Source organism: Eschrichtius robustus, chromosome 16, assembly GCF_028021215.1.
Source record: "Eschrichtius robustus isolate mEscRob2 chromosome 16, mEscRob2.pri, whole genome shotgun sequence".
In the NCBI taxonomy this organism is placed as follows: domain Eukaryota; kingdom Metazoa; phylum Chordata; class Mammalia; order Artiodactyla; family Eschrichtiidae; genus Eschrichtius; species Eschrichtius robustus.
The window spans coordinates 24268779-24292043 of record NC_090839.1 but is presented as its reverse complement, the minus strand read 5'-3'; the positions used below and the strand labels follow the sequence as shown (position 1 = coordinate 24292043).

The window sequence follows — 23265 nt, the reverse complement described above, 5'->3', positions numbered from 1 at the left end:
TCTCTCATGTAAACAGGAATAAAGCAGTTATAAGAATGTGTGAGATAATATAAGTAAATAATTTTTAAAATAGTACTGTAAAGGGCCTAGTAGTTATTGTATTTATGATATACCTGACTTTAAAATAATTTTTAAAAATACAAACTGCATTTTCCTCTCTACTCTACCTCCATCATGGGCATATTCTAATTTTATTTATTCCATTCCATTTTCTAAAATTAATTTCTGCATCTATAACATACTAGTGTTCCATGACATATTTTAAAATGGGGGTCTCTGCAAATCTATTAATACTTAGAACACCAACATAAATTCTACCTACATACATCTCACCCCCCAGGGAAACTTAAGTAGGCGCAGAGCTTTGCCACTCTCCCCACTAACAGGCAGTGGCACCGACCCTTCCAATTGCCATAGGAGCCAAGTCAGATCTGAGGCCATAGATTATTTAATCAACATTTATCGAGCCGAAGAAATATCTCATTTTCATATCTCTCCAAAAGGAAAATAAAAATAATTCTTGGTCTCAATAAATTCACCATCCACAAGGAAGATTGACACATATATGATAAAATATAAAAATGTTATGTGATGAGTGCTATAAGAAAGGTAACCAAAATATTAAAGGAACTCAGAAGAGGAAATAACTCTGCCTTCAGAGGGAAGGGAACGCTTCAAAGCAGAGATATCTGAGTTGGATATTGAACAAAAAATAGGAGTTTGTCAGGTGGAGAGGAAGGAGAAGGACTTTCTAGGCAGGAGAAAACTTTGTGCAGAAGACCTGAAATTTCTATTACATAGTTTAATTTTTTCTTGCAGGGGAGGGAGTGATGGTGGTAGTGGTACCAGACGAGAGTGGCACAGGTGGCATATTTGGTGGGATATGAATGCCATGCTAGGAAACATACTTTATCCTGAGAACAATGGAGAATATTAAGGAGAGTGTGTGTGTGTGTGTATACTAATCCAATTTGTATTGAGAAGACCAATGGCACAGGAAGAGGGAAGTTGAAGGCCAAACACCAGTTTTCAGGTACTGTTACTTGTAACCCAGTGAAATCAATTTAGTGGGTGACATCTTGAATTTCTGTTTTAAATGAATTCAAATGGAGTAGAAAATATCAGAGATCATCTGACATTGTAAGGATAAGTTTTACAAAACGTTTGTGTCAGATACATGTGTGTGTTCTGGATTGCAATGTAAAATGCATTTGTTACTATGGGTCATGGTCAAAAAAGTTGCAGATGGTGAAACTGGTGCCTGACCAGATGAAGGGAGTGAGGGAAAAGTCAAGGAGGCTTCCCAGGTTTCTGGTGTGGGTACCTGAATGGATCACAATGCCACTGTCCCAGACAGGGAACAAAGGAGGAGGCTGGCTTTTATCAAGTCCACATGGGAATGCTGGAAACCCCACACAGCAACCTCTCTCAGCATTTTTTCAGTAGCCATGGTGAATACTAATTTTGTTCAGCAAAGACAAAGGACACATAGTCACCAAAGCTGCAAGCTCACAAGAATACACAACTGATAAGGGCTTTCTAGGAACTGGAGGGGTCCCAGTCCTAAATCCCAATACACATAAAAACTTGGGAACCAGAGAAAGCAGACAGGATAAGGGAAACATCAACACCTCTTACAGGGAACTAACAGGATATGAGAAATCCTGTCCCTATTCTGAGAGCCAACAGGGAGTCATCACCCTTGGGAACCTAAGCAAGCTTTCTGTAAGGTCCACTGCCAGGGTATTCTAGTCTTGTGGGTTTTTTTTTTTTCCCCGGGCGGGGCGGGGGGGCAGATTCTATTTTTATGACTGCTTTCTAAGCCTCCCCACCTCTCCCTCACACTACCACCCACAGGAGGTATTTCAACCCTGCACATCCCTAGCAAGTCCACTGAGCCCTGTAATACTGGATTTGGTGATCCCTCAGTTACCCTCCTGGAGCTTCGGGCTAAGAAAACAGGACTTAGAAGAGCATAGCTTTTCTGCAGACTTGGGGTGGACCCCTTATTCCCTCTAAGAGAGTTTCCCCAATTCTTCTTGGAGGATCATAGCACAATTGGACACTAAAGTAACTTTCTGGTGACCCTTTCTACTACATTCCTCCACAAACCAGCCCTTCAGACAACTTGTCTGAGTGCTTCAGACAACTTGGCTGCCCTCAAATACTCCATGTTCTTGTACATGTTCTATGTTTTGCTCCTAATAATTCCCTCAACCCAAATGCCCTCCTTTTCTCTGACAGAAATTCTACTCACCCTTCATGGTACATCTCAAATGTCACCTCTACCACAGAGCAACTCTTTATCCAATACGTACTTCCTCATCCACCAAATTTGGATTTAGTCACACCTCCTTGTCCTTCCATAGTATCTGCTTATGCTTTGGGCACAGCACTTCTTTCATTGTCATCCATTACAGGCAATTGTACTGTGCCTGTTTTCCACTCAACTAAGTTTCTTGAAGGGGCACACCATGTCATATCCTACTCTCCAGTGCCCCCCGGTCCTTAACACAATAAGAGTTTGCTGATTCATCCCACTGAAGCCCACAGGTCATGAGAACCAAGGAGGAAGGATGGAGGGGACACCAAGCATAGACAGGCCTCCCTCCCCCTACTTAACTGGTGGTGGTACTCCCCACTCCTCTGAGAAATTAAACCAACCTCAGCAAGGAAGGCTCAGCAGGCACATTTGGGAATGGTGGCTAACTTGAAAGAACTACAAGTAGTTTCAAGGTTCTCCCAGCTGCTAGCAGTCAGGTATTGACCTTGGGATGTGGTCACAAGGATTATATTTTTTATTTTGCCATCCACTCCCTCTAACACTCTGATACCTCTGGCTATTGGGCAATAAAGAGTCTTTCATTCTGACTCTGAATATTATCTTTGAGCTCCTCTGGGAACAGCCTAGCCTCCTCTCAACCCTCCCACCTTTCCAGTGAGTAATTCCACAGGGCCACCTCTGCAGTCCTCTACCCTTGAAAAAGTAGTTTTCCTCTCAGTACATCCAGCTGCCCTCCCTGAACCTTTTCCTAACCTTCACCATACAGACAGAAGGTGGTTGGCCTTCTTAGCTGCCTGACTAAAAGACATGGCACATTTCAAGGGTTTTGATAGTTGCAGCTTCCTCTGTGATCCTACAGGCACTACTTACTCAGATTTATGACAGAACTTAGCCAGTCCAATTTATAACTGACTGTTATATATGTCTTATCTCCCTCACTAGACTGTGAGCTTCCTGACATCGCTTACTGACTGCCCAGGACACAGTGTACACTCAACAAACTACCGGCTTAGGAAAAAACAACATGAACTGCCACCTTAGGCCCCTTAGCCAATCTCACTGACTATGTGAGTTCAGAAGAAATATTTCAGAGGTGATCAAAACCAAAAAGTCTTTATATAGTAGTCAGTCCTGTGATGCAAAGCTCAGCTGAAGGCAGTCTCAAACAAGGGTCCTTTTGACAGGGCAACCATTCCCCACGTTCCTCAGATACTCACTACGGTCAAAGTAGTAAACTTAGTTCTCCAGAATTTACTTTCCCAAGATCTGGCAGTTCAATAAATAGTCCCCAGCCCCCACTTCAACGTCTCTCCTATATCCTTCTGACCTTTAATACTGTGTAACATTAGATGAAAAATTGATTTTTTTGGCTACTTAATTTGCAGCTGAAGAAAAAATATACTATTTAAGGTGTTAAATATTTTTACATGCAACAAACCTGGCATGAATCTAACCTGTATGCACATTTTAGAGGTACAGGCGTAAATGTCAGTGCTATAATTTGTTATAGGTTTCTGATGACCAGCAATGAAAATGACCACGGATGCTCACAATTCAAACCACTTTTACGTAAATGTGAACTTTCCTAAAACAGCGAAGGGAAAGAACTTTCCACCCAAGCTCACAGGGTCTCTTACAGATACTGATAGCATTGTTCACTGGGTTAGGTGTTCTTTGAGAAAATCCTACAAATATTAGTTTCTTTCTGGGACTATGCTTTGACCTTTAATTAAAAAATGTGCTATAAGACACCAGTTATTAAAATGAAAGGAACAGCTTTTAATGCCTGAACAACTGCCATTTCATATAATCAGCCCTGCTGAAGGCTATACCTTAACAAGTCAGCAGTGTTTTTAAAAAAAAAAATACATTTGGTGACTTCACTTAAATTGCTCACTTACCAGACATGAAGTAGAGTTATGAGAAACCATGAATTGAATGTATCAGGCATCTGACACCCTAGAAATAACAATAAAGTATAAATATGTGAAGGTTTAGAAGAGGAATATGGACTATATTTGAAATATCGGTAGGAATCTGTTCAACTAAAATATATGGTAGTCACAGTGCTCTCTGATTATGCTATCATAGAGAAGGCCAATGGAACCACAAGGCAAGCCCATGGGTTGAAAGAGCATTGAACGCAGTCAGACAAACAGGCTTCTAGTTCCAGCCCTGTTACCACCTTGCTGTGTGGACTTGGGGAAGTCACTTCTCTTCTCTGAGCCTCAGTTTTCTCACTTTCTATAATGTGGCCTGGATGATCTTTATAATTCCTTCCAACTGTGATTCAATGTTATTTTCCCCTCCTGGGCTCCAATTCTTCTGGAAAGCTAGGCAGACACCACCTTACCTACCCCACTTAACTAGAGGCTTTTTTTCACTTGAGCCCTGCTGAGAAATGGAAGCTCTTCTTGTCCATCTCCCTTTCCTGCTTTCTTTCTCTAAGGTGGCCCAATGGGTATGTTAAATGATTCAACCAAAATAAATGATCAGAAGAAAGAAGCAGGACTCTAGGGAGCTACAGTTGAATAAGAAAGCAGATAATATCTAACGAAAGGTTGTTCACCACCCCCAGGAATGACAAACCAGGTAGGGCTTCTCATTGGTTTAAGAAACCAAAAATCAGCTCAGGGCTTAGACATCCAAGCCTCTCAATTCTCAGATCTCTAAGAAATGCCTCTGGCTGGAAGAGGGGTCCCCCACAGAATATGCCCTCCTTATTACACGGCAGGGAGAAAAGCTGGAGCAAGAGGATAAAGAAAAAAGAGAGGGCTTCCCTGGTGGCTCAGTGGTTAGGAATCCGCCTGCCAATGTAGGGGACACGGGTTCGAGCCCTGCTCCAGGAAGATCCCACATGCTGTGGAGCAGCTAAGCCCGTGCACCACAACTACTGAGCCTGCGCTCTAGAGCCCGCGAGCCACAACTACTGAGCCCGTGTGCCGCAACTACTGAAGCCTGCGAGCCTAGAGCCCGTGCTCCACAACAAGAGAAGCCACCGCAATGAGAAGCCCGCGCACCACAATGAAGAGCAGCCCCCGCTCGCCGCAACTAGAGAAAGCCCGCGTGCAGCAACGAAAACCCAACGCAGCCAAAAATAAATAAATAAAACAAATCAATTTATATAAATAAATAAATAAAAAAGAATCACTGGGAAACTCGGGCCCTTAGAGTAGAATCTGTCCTTTGGAGTAATGACTCAAGAAGGAAGTAGTATCTTCTGCCTTTCAGCAAACAAAGTATACAATGTACTAAATGATAACAAATAGGGGCCACTAAGATAGAAAACACAGAGCAGGACCCCTGTGAGGTACACTAACAATGCCAATAATAATAAAGAGCTGTAATTCATTGTGTGCTTACTATGTGTCAGAAATAATAGGTACCTTACAAGCATTAGTTCAATGACTCCTCCTAACATTCCTAAGAGGTGGGTATTGATATTATCCGCATTTGACAGGTGAGAAAACTGACTTAGAGAGATCATGACAATTACCCAAGGTCACACAGCTATGAAATGAGACATCTGGGATCAAATTCAGATCTGCTTGGTTCCATACATTGTCGGCTTAATCGCTAACTGCCTCTCTAATACTAGTATCAGAAACTAACATTCACTAGGGTCCATACTTCCTGTCAGGTCCACCGTTAGTCATGTCAATACATTATCTCACTTCATCCTCACTTTAACCCTGAAGAAAGGCATTATAAGCCTCATTTGAGAGATAAGGAAACGGGCTCGAAAAGGCTAAGTAACTTGCGGGCAGCCACAATATTAACAAGATAGTGGCTGGGCTGGGATTTCAGTCCAGGTCTGTCACAAACTGACACCAAAATACTCTGGTGAGCTTACTGGGAGGTGCCCAGCAGCTGTCAAGTGGACTTCCTCTTGGAGCCCAGCAGGAGGGAGGTGAAGGCTGGTCTGGCTAGCCATTCAGCTATTAAGACACATGCCATCTGAGAGTGGGCCAACCACCCTCTACCTAGAACAAGAACAGCCATGAGAAACTCTCAAGCCCGGATCTAAAGTTCGGTCTTTTTTGGATGCTAGAACAAAACATTAAAAAGAAAAGTTTTCTTGGAAGTCTGTCTTTCAATCTGGAAAATGAAATTTGGCTGCTTCTAAAGGACAATCTGTTCAGTTGCTACCTCTACATCAAAGCTTCTCAGCAGCCTCCAGGAGCCTTTCCAATTTTCTCAAAGAGGGAATCAGTTCTTCGGCTGGAAAGCACAGACAGACAGACAGGCCAGCAACAGGACTTGGGTCACAATTTTCCCTCTGGGGGTCAGCTCAGGGCTGAGGATGGGAAAAGAGCTGGCATATGATTGACTCCCTGTACCCACTGGGGTCAGAACAGAAACCCACGGGGTAAAGCCCTAAAAAACAAGACCACTGAAAGTTTGACTGTGAGCAACTCAACAACATAGCAGACTCTTTAGCTTCATGAAATGTCTTTAAACACTTCAAAGTTAAAACCTGCTATAGGGTCTTGCCATGATCACACTCTTGCTCCAGTACACACTCAGTGCACTATTTTCTGAGGCTAGGTACTTTCCTCCTCAACATCAAGTTGGATAAAATTAAATAATTCATTACTATTATGGGGCAGCAGGATTAACATAGTTGTTTGTTTAACGCAGACACCAGTGTCAGACATTCTGATTCAAAACCTTAACTCTACCTCTTACTTGGTATAGGACTCTGGGTGAAGTTACTTTACCTCTCAGTGCCTCAGTTTCCTTCTCTGTAAAAATGGGAAAACAAGAGAACCTACCTTACAGGATTCTTGTGAGGATTAAATGAGATAAGTAAGGCCTGTAGAACGTTTAACAAAGTAGTTAGTATTTAATAGGTACTCAATAAATATTCACTATTGTTGTTTTTTAGTGAATTGTTTAAACACTAGGGTTTAAATTATCTTTGAAAAAACTCACTATTTAAGACTGCATCAATAAAATGATGAACCTCAATCTTTTTTTTCTTCAAGTTTTAAAAAAATATATTTATCATACACTTACACAAAATTGATAAATTTGATAGCTGAGTATTAGTAGCAGAAAGAGATAAAGGTAGAACCTCAATTTTATTAACTCAAAATTTATTCACTAAGGAGCCTCCTCTCCAAGGTATGAACTCTTAAGGGCTAAAAACAAAGCAGTCTGCAGACAACAGTGTGGTATTAAACACAAGCTTTATTGATTGGCTGGACGCCTCTGCCCTTAAGTGCTCTTTATAACAGAAATTATCTCCAAAAGACCAGTTAGCAAACACTGCGTGCTCACAGAGGGTACACTCATTTATGCCACAATGACATCATCAGAACATCTTGGAAACAACAGTTGGCTCTTAAGGTATCTCACCAGTCAGAATCCCCAATATCTAGGTCTCTGGATCAAGACGTCTGAACACTTTGGCTCTGAGATGACAGAGTATCTATAACTTTGGCATTTTGTGGGGGCCTGTCCAAGAGGCTGATAGGCATATTGTTTACTGAGTAAAGAACTCAATCTTCATGAAATATAACTGGTCTCACTTTTGTTGGAAGAGTGAGAATGACACTGACGAGCTACCTGGGACTTTCTATCCTTTTAAAAAGCTACTGAATTCTCAGGACTCTAAAAAGTCAAGCCCTAAAATACCAAAAATCCAAGGGAGCAATAGCCACTTTAAAGATGTAATCTTAGGAAGCAATATATCTATACACATTCTCTTCTTTTACCCCAAACCTGTCTGGCCTACTCTTTAGAATCCAAGATGCAAGAAAGTCAGTCTCATTATTTTACAGATATTCTTTTCTGCCTCTAAATGGTACTTTTCAGATTTGCTCCCTTTTTTATTCACTGGTCACAGTTTGGAACCACTTTGGTTTGATTCTGAAATTTAATCTAACCACAAATGACAAAGATGGACCACAATGGAGCATAATACAAAGGAACATGATATAGGTCTAAAAGGTAATTCTCAAAGTGAGTCTTAGAAAACCTGAAGTAAGAGTGGTGTTACTGAAAAATGTGACATCAGATAACTACTTCAAAGGGCAAGGCTAGTACAAAGCTCACTGAGATGTACACACTCTAATATACATAAACATCAGTTCACAATACTAACAGAACATCTCACAGAGGTAGTTCTCATTTAAAAACTATAAAATAGGGCTTCCCTGGTGGCGCAGTGGTTAAGAATCCACCTGCCAATGCAGGGGACACAGGCTCGAGCCCTGGTCCAGGAAGATCCCACATGCCGCGGAGCAACTAAGCCCGTGCGCCACAACTACTGAGCCTGCGCTCTAGAGCTCGCGTGCCACAACTACTGAGCCTGTGTGCCACAACCACTGAAGCCCGCACGCCTAGAGCCCGTGCTCCACAACAAGAGAAGCCACCGCAATGAGAAGCCCGCGCGCTGCAACGAAGAGTAACCCCCACTCGCCGCAGCTAGAGAAAGCCCGTGCACAGCAACGAAAACCAAACACAGCCACAAATAATAATAAATAATAAATAAAAATTTTAAAAATTAAAAAGTAAAAAAATAACTATAAAATACAAAAAATTATAAAACACAAAAATATTAAAATGGATTACAATTTCTATTTTGCAGTTATTTTCATTCACAGGCAATATTTTATAGTAGAAAAATTCCTGGATTTTAAGCCAGATGACACAGGATCAAGGCTTGACTAAGCAACCTTGGGCAAATCACTTAGCCTTTTTATAAGTTTCAATTGTTTCTGAAAACAAAAGAAAAATGAAAATAAGAATACAAGCCCTTCTGGTCTCACAGCGTTTTGTAATTCCTAAATGAGACAAAAATAAAAGCATACCATGTAAGTGTGAATTATTAAAATATAATAGTTAATAATTTTAATAAATTTTTATTTTTATATGTAGTTTACAACAGATTATAAATTGAAGCATGATATATTAACTTAAATATGTAATAATAGTCTCATTATTCAAGAATCTTCAATAATGAGGATTAGCTAAACAAAGATAGCTAGTAAACATCCTTTCAAAATAATTATAATAAGTTTATGAGTTATTTAATATTAAATAGATATGTAGGATGAGGTTTTAAAAAGACCTGATGAAAAATACTTGAGTGGGCTTCCCTGGTGGCGCAGTGGTTGAGAATCTGCCTGCCAATGCAGGGGACACCGGTTCGAGCCCTGGTCTGGGAAGATCCCACATGCCGCGGAGCAACTAGGCCCGTGAGCCACAATTACTGAGCCTGCGCGTCTGGAGCCTGTGCTCCCAACAAGAGAGGCTGCGATAGTGAGAGGCCCGCGCACCGCAATGAAGAGTGGCCCTTGCTTGCCGCGACTGGAGAAAGCCCTCGCACAGAAACGAAGACCCAACACACAGCCAATAAATAAATAAATAAATAAATAAGTAAACTTGAGCACATGGATTCAAGAAACCACTTAAGAAAAATCCAGCTTATAATATTAATAGTCTCTTGATCAGGTAGAGAAAGAATATTTTCTCCTTTCAGACTAATTTTTCCTAAAGTAAGAAATTGTTAGAGATTAAAAAAGGAGGAAAGTTTTCTTTTCTTACTATGAGTAAATAAGAAATGGAAGGTGTATACTAAATTAGGATTACAACTCAGCACAGTATTTTAAGTTTCCAATGAAATATTGTCTCAATCTGCTGAAATAGTAAAATCGACAAAACTTGCATTTAATTTTAAAAAAACAAAATAGTTATTAAATAATCAAAACTTCATCTCTTTCTTCATTGTTGTTAACATAATTATATATAATTATTGGCTGTCCATGAAAAATATCAAGTATATTTAGTTAAGTGTTTGTTGCTTTGAGGATAATGACTATTACCACAGATGTGCACAGAACACATTTCCTTCCAAAATCTGTGGAACTGGAAACAGCTTAAAATTTCCCAATGACTTTATAAGTATCTGCTTTAAATGACTTGTTTATAACTACAACAGTTTATATTAACAAAATGAATACTGTATTGATATAATCAACTGCTAGTGATGATGATCTAAACCAGTAAAACACTTTTGGAAAGCAATTTATCAATGGGATAAAAATAATAAAATTATATGTGCCTTTTGACTCAACAGTCCTTCTACAGAAAGAAGAAAAATCATGAGGCATATTCCAGGGTTAACTAAACAATTATATACTAGAAATAAAAGAGAAATGATTGGCCAGAAGTTCATGTCAAAAATACTGAGTAAAACATCCAGAACGTAAAACAGGATGTGTTTACTCTGAGTACTCTTATGTAAAAAGATGCATGTGTGGACAAGGGGGAATGATGATGTCAAAGTACTGGACAAATTTTTAGGTTTTTTTTCAAACTTGTTAAAATGTCTTATTTATAGGGGTTTTTTGGCCTTTGTTTATTCTATTAAAAGAGAAAAATAAGCAGCTTTTATTATACATTTTGTTCAGGAAAAACTGTTTTACTAGTAACTTAAAAAAAAACCGATCCTACCAAGACACAATCATAAAAATGAAAAGTAGATTCATTTTCCTTTTCACAACTATCAAAAATAGTAACTTACTTAGAAAGAATTCCTCGAAGTCAGTTTTCTCCACACAGCTAGTATACATGCGCAGGGCCGCAATCTTAATCTTCTAGACAAAGAAAATAAAACCAAACTCAAGACATGACCAAGTGAATGTTCTAGTGCCATTAGATGTAGGTCACAGAATCTTATTTTTTTTTCAACTAGAAGGATGGGTCCAAACCTGTCTCTAGCCATTCACAGACTTCACACAATTTTACGATTTTGGCATCAAAATGTCAAAAAGGTTTTTCCAATATTTAGACGAACTCTCTCCTTTAATTCAAACCCATTTCACCACGTTTCAGCCTCTAAACCACCATTCAGAACCATCCACGTTAATTCTTTATAATCTGAAACCCTTTATATTAAAAAAATTACCCATTCTCCTGACCAAAATCAAACAAAGCCCTCAATCCTTTGATCTTTCCTCAGAAGCTCTATTAACTATTCTTTTTTTTTTTTTAAGAAAGAAATGGAAAATTTTATTTGAGCCAATTTAAGGATTATAACTGGAGAAGAGTATCTCAGAAAGTTCTGAGAACTGTTCTACTCATTAGGAATCAAGACACAGTTATATAAGTTTTTTGAGCAGAGGGCTGTACATCAAATGACTTACTATTGACAGTTTATATAATCTAGACCTTCATCGTGGTGGGTCATATGACCCCTTATAAGATCAAGAGGAATGTTATCTTTTAAGGAGTTGTCTTGCTGATGCTAGGAGAATGTTGTTGTTTATGGTTGAGCAGGTATTCCTGCCATTGGGGGAGGTTTGGTGATGCATAATGCACATACACAATCCACAATGAGGGGGGAGAGGGTGCCAAAGGGTAGAGAAGATTTTTTGCTTAAATTTTTCTTGCCTTGCCATAAAATGTGAATTTTATTCCACACCCCTGTGGTTGAATGTAGGACTGCTGCTTTCCATTTGACCCCTTCTGGTCCTATTAACTATTCTGTAAGTCTTTTTTTTCCCTGAAGGGAGGGGGTCATTGTTTTTTATGTTTTCCTTAGTTTTATAGTTCGCTGATTAACAGAATACAATGTTTATAAATAAGAGTTTCTAATGAATGTAAAATATAGTAAAAGGATCAACCTTTTACTATTCCCCAAAGCACTAAGAATTCTCTTAGAATCTTGATCTGGGTGGTGGTTTTAATTTATTCACTGAGCTGTATACTTAAGATTTGTATATTTTACTGTATGTACATTATGCCTGCACAAAAACCTAAAAATGAAAAATAAATTCTTGTAAGGGTTGAACTGTAGGTCTGAAGACCAACTCAGTGCTAAAAGAAGAAGAATTTCTAAGGGCTTTCAAAATATTTCCTTAAGGATACAATTAAATTAGTCCATCAACAAAAGGCTCATAGAAGCTTATTTTTCCTTAAAATGACAGAGAAAATTACTCAAATATACAAAGACTAAAAAATACACATATGCAAAGAGAATGGCATAGCAACTGAAGAAAAACCAATCTAGAATCTTAGCAGAGCTGTTTTGTTATTAAGGTTCAAAGTCACCAAGGATATACTATATCCAATACTATATAATATTCATATTTCAGTTTCTGATGGGCAGAAATACCTATAATAAATTAAAATATTATGTCTTTGATTGCAATTAAGATTTTTTCATTTGCTAATGTTAAGTTTTCAATGATTTTAGTCTAAAGTTCATATGGGGGAAAACAGAACAGAACATATAACAAATGGAAATCAGATATACTTATATGGGCAGTAAATCAGCATTGGAAGTCCACATTTAAACAAATGGTGAGACACTAAAGAAAAAAAAGAGCAAATTAAACCTAAAAGCAAGCAGAAAGAATGATATATAAAGATAAGAGCAGAAATCAATGAAATTGAAGACAGAAAAATAACACAGAAAACCAAAAGAGGCCAAAGCTGGTTCTCTGAAAATATCAATAAAATTGACAAAAATTTAGTAGAACTGATATAGGGGGGAAAAGAAGGAAAAACAGAGAAGATACAAATTACCAACATCAGGAATCAGAGAGGAGAGGAACATCACTATATATCCTAAAGATATTAATAGGATAATAAGGGAATATTTTGAACAACTTTAGGCCAATAAATGTGATTACTTAGATGAAATGGACAAATTCATTGAAAGATACAAACTACCAAAGCTCACTAGAATAAATAAATAACATAAATAGTCCTATCTCTATTTTAAAAATTGGATTTGTGGCTAAAAACCTTTCCCCAAAGAAAACTCCAGGCTTGATGGCATCACTAGAGAATTCTATCGAATATCTAAAGAAATGATACCAAATCTACACAAACTCTTCCAGAAAAAAAAAGGAAAGAACACTTCCCAACTCATTCTATGAGCCAACATTACCCTGGTGTCAAAACCAAAGTCATCAGAAGAAAACAAAACTACAAAACCATAGCCTTCATAAGCATAGATCCAAAACTCCTTAACAAAATACTAACATCAATATTTTAAAAGGAGATCATATCATGATCAACTGGGATTTATCCCAGGAATGCCAAGTTGATTCAACATTCACAAATCAATAAGTGTAATTCACCATATCAGCAGTCTAAAAAAGAAGCATGTTTAACTTTTTAACACCTGAGGTTCTGGGAACTATTTGACATAGAACACATTTTGGGAAGCACTGGTTTGTACCATCACCAAACTAATGATATCCTAATGATATCGTTATCCTAATGCTTTGGGCTTGACAGGCCTATTCCTATCCTTGAAACAGAGAGTTTAGGACATGTATGAGCTTTTGTTTCAGTCAACAAATAATTTATTGAGCACCTAACTCAGTGCCTAAAACTGATTTGGACACTAGGAATACAGCAGTAAACAAAGCAGTTAAAAACTCTTTTCATGGAACTTAAGGCCTAGTTCAACTATCAATACATTTATAATTTTAAGTAAAATTCCTAATGGCCTATGTCTTGATTTTTTTTTTTAACTCGGCAGTTTCCTTCTGATTCTCATATATAGTCCTCTGGTTCATAATCAATCACTCTGCCTAAGGAAAGGAACACTTGCCTCCAAGGCCCAAATCGTTCCATGAGAAAGAGGTTTTTCCCCACAACATGTTCATGAAGCAAGCATTCATTACAAAATAATGAAGACCTCACCAGATTGGCCAGTGTATTTATACAGTGCTCATACTGCAGCAATCAGGAGCATTTTATAGTTCCTCACTTTTCCTGCAGCGAGGCCAAACCTTTATACCTGGGTGAGCCATTTTCCTGGACAAATCTCTAAAGCAAGTCCCTTAAGACCATCACACAGGGACTGGAAATAACAACTCGGGGAAAGAACCTCTTCAAGATTCATGCATTAATATAAGTTAAAGAAGTAGGTGGACTAAATTTCCATCCAGTCAATACAAATTGTTCTGGTCCTCAGATGACTTCATTCTAACTTTGGAAGACTTCATCAGTCTACTTGACTAAAACACAAGCACCTAAGACAGGTTTAGGAAATGAAAATCAGCTCTCCCACTAACTGATGCATTTTGTACCATCCTACAAGATAAAAAACAAATCTAGTAAAAGGCTTACACTAAAACAGCTGTGTGAGAGTTGGAAGGGGCTTTGAAGTCATTTGAACTTTCTATTCTGTACTGGAATTCCTTCTACAGCATTCTTGATTCACGGTCAACTATCTGGGCCCCTGTTCAAACAAGTCCAGTGACCTTGTGAGGCTACCTATCCCACTGGAGGACAATTGTTGATAAAGTTTTGTTATATTGAACATAAATCTGCTTCATGTAACATTCATTAAACATTATCTGCACACTGGAATACCTCAGATTAAGTCTCCATTTTTTTTACCCTTTTTTTTACCATTTTTTTGCCCCTCAAACACCTGAGAAGAACAATTATGTCTTCTCTTTTCCAGGCAAAGTATCCCTATTTCCTTCAACCACTCTGCATTCAACAGTTTCTGAAGCCTTCACAAGGCTCACTGCCCACTTCTGAATGCATTCCAGTTTGTCAGTGTCCTTCAGAACAGGAATAACTTTTTGGCTTAATGCTAATCTGAAAAGCGCTTATTCCATGACATGTGGCTCAATCTGTTAAATGTTATCCTTATCGGATATTGCTCCATAAAGATAATGAAAAAGAAGGGTTATTTCAGGATAATCAAATAGGTAAGGGAAAGCCACATTTAAATTCCTAAATATGGATCTAGAAGAAAAATGGAACTACACATGAAAACATTACATAAAAGGATGGAGGAAAGCTGGCTGATACTGCTGAGGCAGCAAGACAAGCAGACATTTTACTCCCTAATGAAAGACATGAGAAAACACAAAATTCAAAGATTCTTGCCAGTGCAACCCAATACACGTGTCTGCCATAGATTTCTGAGTCAACATTTGCTGAAAAGGGCTCTCAATCTTTCAATATGGAAAATTATACCTATATCTTCCCACCCAAAATATACTAGAATGTCATACTTCGATGTTTTGATATTACAAATTTAAAAAATGAAGCTTACAGGAAGTAGACACTGCCACATCACAAAAGAGTTTTTAAATGCAAATATTAGGGACTTAGTTGAGGTCACAAGGGAACCAAGAAAAATCAGAGACTAACTTAAACTAAAACAGTGAAGAAATTTTCCTGATGATTTAGTAATCGTCCAAATGGTAGCCAACTTTCCCTCTGGAATCATAAAAATATGGACAAGACAAAAGCATATGGAAGCAACCAAGTGGAACTCAACCATCAAGAAATGAATAAAACAGTAAATTTTTTCTCTTTTCTTTCTTTCTTTCTGCTCTCATTTCCCTTTTCTTTTAATTTCTTACTTTCAAACAAAACACACATTTTAAGTTTTTAAATCCAAATGTATTATCGCAAATATTTTTTTTAATAAAGGAAAAGATCCTGGTTAATAATATTACCAAATATACCAGTGATTATCATTTGTCAAAGAATTATGATGTAAAAAAAGATAACTTTAATGAGCATAACTAATATTTCATTAATGATTAAGAAGACACTTCATAACCTTAGGGTCTCAAGGACATCATTATAACCTAGTAATGTGTGTGCTATCTTCTATACTTTTCAAAGCCCCTTACAAACAAAATGCTTGTGGAATCACCGTTCAATTTATGTAAAACGGAGATTATAGAGAGAAGCCTATATTTGCTACAGTGACAATTGTTAGGAAGAGAGCCAGATATTATAAGAAGAAACTAAAAGTAAAGTCCACAATAAAATTGAAATTCTAATTTTACTCCAACTTGTTAAAATGGTGTAACTGGAATAATTTAGTCATTTTGGGCAAAGTTATGATGTTTTCTAGAAAAGTCTTCCCTACTGACTTGTGTTGGTTTGCTTTAATATATAACTTATGACTGATTAGGCTTATCCAACATTCTAGCAACCTTGAAAAGTATTAAAAGGTACTTTTGCCATAACTGTAGAGAGAAACAGTAGTACTAGGAGATAACTGGGCTGAGAAAAACCCAAATACGTGTGTTTTATTATTTTAATTGGTTAGAGGCATTGCTATAAAAGTCCAGGGGCAGTAGCACCTGATGTAGAGAGGACATTCATTCATTTATAGCAAGTACCATAAAACAGATAACATGCTAGGCCAAGACTAGGAATGATTAGGAATGACACAGTTAGCAAACAGCCCTCATAATATGAATTACAATTAATCATAGAATTGATTAATTTTAAAAATGCTTATTAGTAAAATTTTAAAGAAAGTCACTACAATGATCTAGGGAAAATCACTTATGAATCACAGAGAGTGTTTCCTTAAGAGCAGTGCCCATCAGAACATTTGGCCCATCTAACTTCTTAGAACTCATCTATATGGCATATCATGTAGCAAAGACCTGGGAAGACCAGTGTTATTGGATTGCCTGCTACTGAGATACTTCTAAGGAATCAGGTTAAGGGAGTAGAGGGAGTATTTCAGCCCCACATGCTGTATAGACCTGACTTGGAATGGGGGGCAAGGGGACAACAACATATTTTGAAGCTCTCAAAATACTATAAGCATTTCACAAAAAGCAAAGCAGAAGCTTTAAAAAAATCTTCTGTGAAGAGCAGAAAGCACAAAGCTCAAGAAGAAAAATGAAAAAAACTTAAAAGACTTTACCCATTTACTGTATTTCAAAGGTCCTGTGAATCCCATGGCTTCTATTATCTTTGTGAAGGCACCAACCTTCTCCTCAACAGGCTGTGGGGAATCCTTGGTAGAAGAAAGCTACTCAAAAAGAAGGAAACCAAAATTAGTTGCAAAAAAGTTTTTTTAAAAGAATGCTTTTATTTCTCACTAGGGTCTAAGGGCATTTTTTATAGCTTAGATTTTTTTTTTTTTACCTAGAATTTTTAATTCTCATTTTTCTGGGTACCTTATCACTCAATACAAACACATCTGGAACCCTAATAGGCGTCCTCTAAATTCCAGAGCAGACATACCCACCTCACTGACCATATGTCTATGAACCCCTGTCTAGGAAATGATAGATTTGGGGTATCAGAATAAAAGTTCTATGGAAAAGAGTACTTTAAAAAAGAAATCTTGACCCCCCACCTCCCAAAGAACAATTCTGAGAAACATGTTCTATGTTTATTGACATTATGGGAAAAGGAAAGAAAAATACTATCTGAAAGCAGTCAGAAGTCATTCAAAGTCATAATCAATCAAAGCATGCACTGAATAAATGTTTTTAAACTCTTGTATTTTTTATTAATGACTATAGGAGATATAAGTTTTGTAGTTTGCAAATAAATTCAAAGGAAAACCTATGCTAATGCTAAGCCTCTCTAGATGAAGGCAGGCTATATATCCAATAAGAAATTCTCTGTAAGTTAAATATTACTTTATTTTTAACATATAAAAAAATCTACGACACTTTTTCTCTAAAGTGTTTTCCAAGCAAGAGAGTACAATGGAAGAAATATAGGACATGGGATCAGACACCTTAGGTTCCAATATTCAGTTGGTCTGTCTCTTCCCATCCTTGTGACCTTGGGCAAGTCACTTTACTTCCCTGAGCCTCACCTTCTGCATTTGATAAAATTTCTTGCCTCATCCAGCTAACAATTTTGCTGAATTTCAAGTAAGAACACTTGTGTGAAAGCACGCTATAGACACAGAAAGAACTTGTAAGTCTCACCTTATTTGTGGTATGATACTTCCTACTTAGCTGAATGTCTACTACTGATCCACCACATGATAGGGCCTGGCTCATCTGGGGCCACTGGGAGATTTAAAAAAAAAAAAAAAACAGAGGTAAGCAACACTGAGCATTCACTTAGAGAGTTAATGTGATCAGAGTTGCTTCAAAGTAAAAAATACAGAATCTTTCTAGCCTTGCTTAACTCAATTCCTAATGTTGTCTACTACATGCTCAATAAACATCTGTTAAATATCTGAATAAGTAAAAGAACGTAAAGTACCTTTCACAAAATAGGTACTCAATAAACAGTAGAAGCTTTCATCATCACCATCGTTATCAACATCATTGTTGTTCAGATCAGAACTGTCTTCCTCCAATGCTCACACTGCATTTGAAAGCACTTTGGCAATATAATAGCCATTAGTTAAAATTACATGCCAGGCACTATGTATTTGCCTTACATATATTACCTTATGTAATCCTCACCACAATCCTACCAGGTTGGTATTATTATAATCAAGACGAGTAAACATAGTTTTGAAAGTAAATTCCTAAGGAAAAAAACAATATGCAGGAGATCCTCATTGTAGCATTGTTCACAAGAGTGAAAACTGGGGAATAAGCCCAATAAGAAAGGAGGTGGTTAATTAAATTAAGGTACAGTCACTCAATGGGAAATCAGATAATCAGATTTTTAATAGGCTTTATTTTTAAAAGCAGTTTTAGGTTCACACCAAAAATGAGCAGAAAGTACAGACTGCTCCCATATACCCTCTCCCACACATCCACAACATCCTCCACTATCAACATCCCCCAACAGAGTGGTACATTTGTTACAATGGATGAACCTACACTGACACATTATCACCTAAAGTCCACAGTTTACATTAGAGATTATTATTTTTAGCAACATGAAAACACACTTATAATATGTACAAAATTATAGGTAAACACATGAATGCATAAGGGCAAGTCTAAAAAGGAACACACAGAAATGAAAGAGTTATTTTGCTATGCTGGTAGAATTATGGAAGAGTTTAAGAATCTAGTTTCCAAACTCTCAGTAATGTTATATTTCCTTTACAATATAAAGGGGTGGGGAAGGAGCAGCAGGAGGGTTCAATTCTGGCTTATTCCAAGAGATGGGACACATGAAATGAAAATGATTTTTTCTTTAATCCTAATGAAGGAAAAAAATAGAATTTCTAAATGTGGAGAGTTACTATTTACTTTTCTTTCCAAACAAGGATATTAAAAGATTAGTCAGGATTCTTCTGGTCAGTCCCAAGAACACTTATGCTTTAATTCACAGGTATCAAGCAGGCTTTGTAACACAGAGACTAAACACAGAACACCTCCCATTACATCACATATATCAGTGTAATGGTCCACTAGAACATGAAGCACTTAAACAGGCTGAAAGAACACAACTAACAGCAGTTTCAACAAGCTGTGCTTTGGGGCGAGGTGTATGTCATGATCTTTTTCTTCCCCTATAGCTCCAGGAGTAACCAATGGATTCCTTCTGTGACTGTCTCACCAACTGCTGTCCTATCATTATTTATGGGTAACATTGAACACAATATTGAACTACCAAAGTACCTAGGTATCTAGCACCAAGGACAACATCTAGTTTCCCCATACCTAAACATATCTATAAATACACACATTTACTTTTTTCTATTACCCATTCTTGCCCTTGCCCCCCCAAAAGATTCCCTTGACCTTTAAAAACATGAATTTTTCCTCTGTTTAAACCAAAAAGATATCAAGTAACTTTCTGTAAAAGAGAAAAAATACCCCAAAATACTCAAATGTCACTTTTTCAAAGAGGCCTTTTCTGACCACTTTATCTAAAATAGTTTCTTATCATCCCATTATTCTCTATCATAGCAGTACCCTGTTCACTTTACTCATAGTAATCATTACAATGTACAATTATATATTTATTACACACACTTATTTTCTATCACCACCACCAAAAATATCCATGAGGGTAGGAACTAGGTGTAGTACCAGAATCAAGTACAGTGTATTATACACAGGAAACCCTCAAACATTTGTTGAATGAACAAACCCAACCACCTGTATGGTTATTTCTTATTATATCCTTCTTGTTCTTATCCACACACATGCCATGCATACATGTTTCATTTATCGAACCTTTATTAAATACCCACAATATGCCAGCCCTTGTGCCAGTTTTTACTATCCTATGGAGCTCATAATGTTGTGGAGAAGAGAAAGAAAACTCACTACACAAGAAAGAGAACCGAATATCACATTTAAAAATGTTTAAAGACCACCCACCAAACACACACACACACACACACACACACACACACACACACACACACACACACACACACACACAAAGCGCTAGAAAGGATACAGAGCAACTAGAACTCTCATACTCTGCTGATGGGAGTGTAAAATGGTACAATCACTTTGGAAAATTATTTGGCTGTATCTATGAAGCTGAATGTATACACATTCTGTAAGATTCAACAATTTCATTCCTAAGTATATATCCCAACAGAAATGTGTACATATGTTCACAAAAAACATGTACAAGAATGTTCATAAAAGCACTATCAATAAAAGCCCAACTGGAAGCAATCTAAATATCCATCAATAAATAAATGTCATATAGAGTGAAGTAGGTCATAAAGAGAAAAACAAATATCATATATTAACGCATATATGTGGAATCTAGAAAAATGGTATAGATGATCTTATTTGCAAAACAGAAATAGAGACAGACGTAGAGAACAAATGTATGGACACCAAGGGGTGGGGGATGAATTGGGAGACTGAGATTGATATATATACACTACTGATACGATGTATAAAATAGATAACTAATGAGAACCTACTGTATAGCCAGGGAACTCTACTCAGTGCTCTGTGGTGACCTAAATAGGAAGGAAGTCCAAAAAAGAGGGGATATATGTATATGTATAGCTGATTCACTTTGCCATACAGTAGAAACTAACACAACATTGTAAAGCAACTATACTCCAATAAAAGTTAAATAAATAACTTTTATTAAAATAAATTTAAATAAATAAATGGATGAATGAATTGTGGTATAGTCATATAATAAAATACTATACAACAATGAGAATGAATAAACTATTACTACAAAGAGTAACAGGTGAATTTCTAAAACAAAATTGAATGAAAGCAGACAAACTCAAGAGAATACATGCTGTATGTTTAAAAGGCAAAACTACTCTCTGATGTTCGAAGTGAAGACTGTGGTTTTAACCTTGGTTAGGGATAGTGACTAAAAGGGGATCAAGGAGCTTCTGGGGTTCTATTTCTTGTTCTGGGTGCTGGTTATGTTCACTTTGGGATAATTCATTGAGCTGTACACTTAACAACTTATATCTTTTTTATATTTTTATTATACTTCAATAAACAACAGAAATTTAGTGAGAAAAGATCTGGAGTCATCAGAAAAAAGATCACGGATAAGTCTTAAGAAGTGGGCAGGAGGGGGGAGGAATAGATTGAGAGGTTGGGATTGACATATACACACTGCTGTATTTAAAACAGATAACCAACAAGGACCTACTGTATAGCGCAGGGTACTCTGCTTAATATTCTGTAATAACCTGAATGGGAAAAGAACTTGAAAAAGAACAGATACATGTATATGTATAACTGAATCACTTTGCTATATACCTGAAACTAACATAACATTGTTAACCAACTATACGCCAATAAAATTTTTTTTTAATTTTAAATTCATATATCCATTAACCCAGCAACCGTACTCACTCCTAGATACTCAGTCTTACACGTATAATCATACATATGTGAAAAGTGCATTGTTTACAACAGCAAATTATTAGAAACCACTTAAATGTTCATTTATTGAGAACTGTTTCAATATGTATGATGTGTCCATGCAATGGAATGTGATGTAGCATTTCTTTTTTTTTTTTTTTTCCTTAAACAAACCTTTTTTTTTTTTTTTTATAAATTAATTAATTTATTTTTGTCTGTGTTGGGTCTTCGTTTCTGTGCGAGGGCTTTCTCTAGTTGCGGCAAGCGGGGGCCACTCTTCATCGCGGTGCGCGGGCCTCTCACTGTCTCGGCCTCTCCCGTTGCGGAGCACAAGCTCCAGACGCGCAGGCTCAGTAGTTGTGGCTCATGGGCCCAGTTGCTCCGCGGCATGTGGGATCTTCCCAGACCAGGGCTCGAACCCGTGTCCCCTGCATTGGCAGGCGGATTCTCAACCACTGCACCACCAGGGAAGCCCGATGTAGCATTTCTTAAATGAGTTTTAGATGTACAGATATGAAACTACCTCCAAGTTACATTTGTTAAGTGAATAAATGATGTATAGTATGTAATCTGCATTTATGTATGAAATTATAAATTTATCTTTGTTGTTTAAAAAAAAGAATGGAAACAAACAAAAACAAAAAACAATAAAAAATCGAAAATAAAAGCAAAATTTATTTAATTATGTTCTAACTAATACATAGCACTATAAAATTGCACATAGTTGACTGACTGGTTTATTCATTCTATCAAGCCACAGATATTTATTAAATGCCTACTGTATGTCAAAGCCCTGTTCTAACAGCTTGGAACACTAGAGTGAATGTCTTACAGAAAGTCTTTTAGAAAGTTGTCTTTCAACTTGTATAGTTTCATAAATACTATATAATGATGATAATGAAGATGAGTACTGACCATTTAAATACTGTGTACTTCTTTCTTTTTTTTTAAATTAGTTTTTATTGGTATATAGTTGCTTTACAATGTCGTGTTAGTTTCTGCTGTATGGCAAAGTGAATCAGCTATACATATACATATATCCCCTCATTTTGGGATCTCCTTCCCATTTAGGTCACCACAGAGCACTGAGTAGAGTTTCCTGAGCTATACAGTAGGTTCTCATTAGTTATCTATTTTATACATAGTATCAATAGTGTATATATGTCAGTCCCAATCTCCCAATTCACCCCACCCCCCTTCCCACATGGTGTCCATACGTTTGTTCTCTACGTCTGTGTCTCTATTTGTTTTGCAAATAAGATCATCTACACCATTTTTCTAGATTCCACATACATGCATTAATATATGATATTTGCATTTCTCTTTCTTACTTCACTCTGTATGACAGTCTCTAGGTTCATCCACGTCTCTACAAAAGACCCAAATTCGTTCCTTTTTATGGCTAATATGCCATTGCATATATATACCACATCTTCTTTATCCATTCCTCTGTTGATGGACATTTAGGTTGCTTCCATGTCCTGGCTATTG

General features: G+C 37.2%; 1 protein-coding gene across 3 annotated transcripts in view; it reads right to left on the bottom strand.

Moving 5' to 3' along the window:
* The window catches only part of UQCC1 (ubiquinol-cytochrome c reductase complex assembly factor 1), a 94485-nt gene that overhangs the window by 53974 nt on the left and 17246 nt on the right, over positions 1–23265 (bottom strand). For 2 of the 3 annotated variants that reach the window (XM_068565675.1, XM_068565677.1), the window contains exons 3-6: positions 17977–18060; positions 16953–17060; positions 10818–10890; positions 4186–4243 (exon numbers count right to left, since the gene is read on the bottom strand). In XM_068565675.1, coding sequence (XP_068421776.1) covers positions 4186–4243; positions 10818–10890; positions 16953–17060; positions 17977–18060 — 323 coding nt within the window. The remainder of the gene's footprint in view (positions 1–4185; positions 4244–10817; positions 10891–16952; positions 17061–17976; positions 18061–23265) is intronic. The other variant, XM_068565676.1, reaches the window with a different exon arrangement.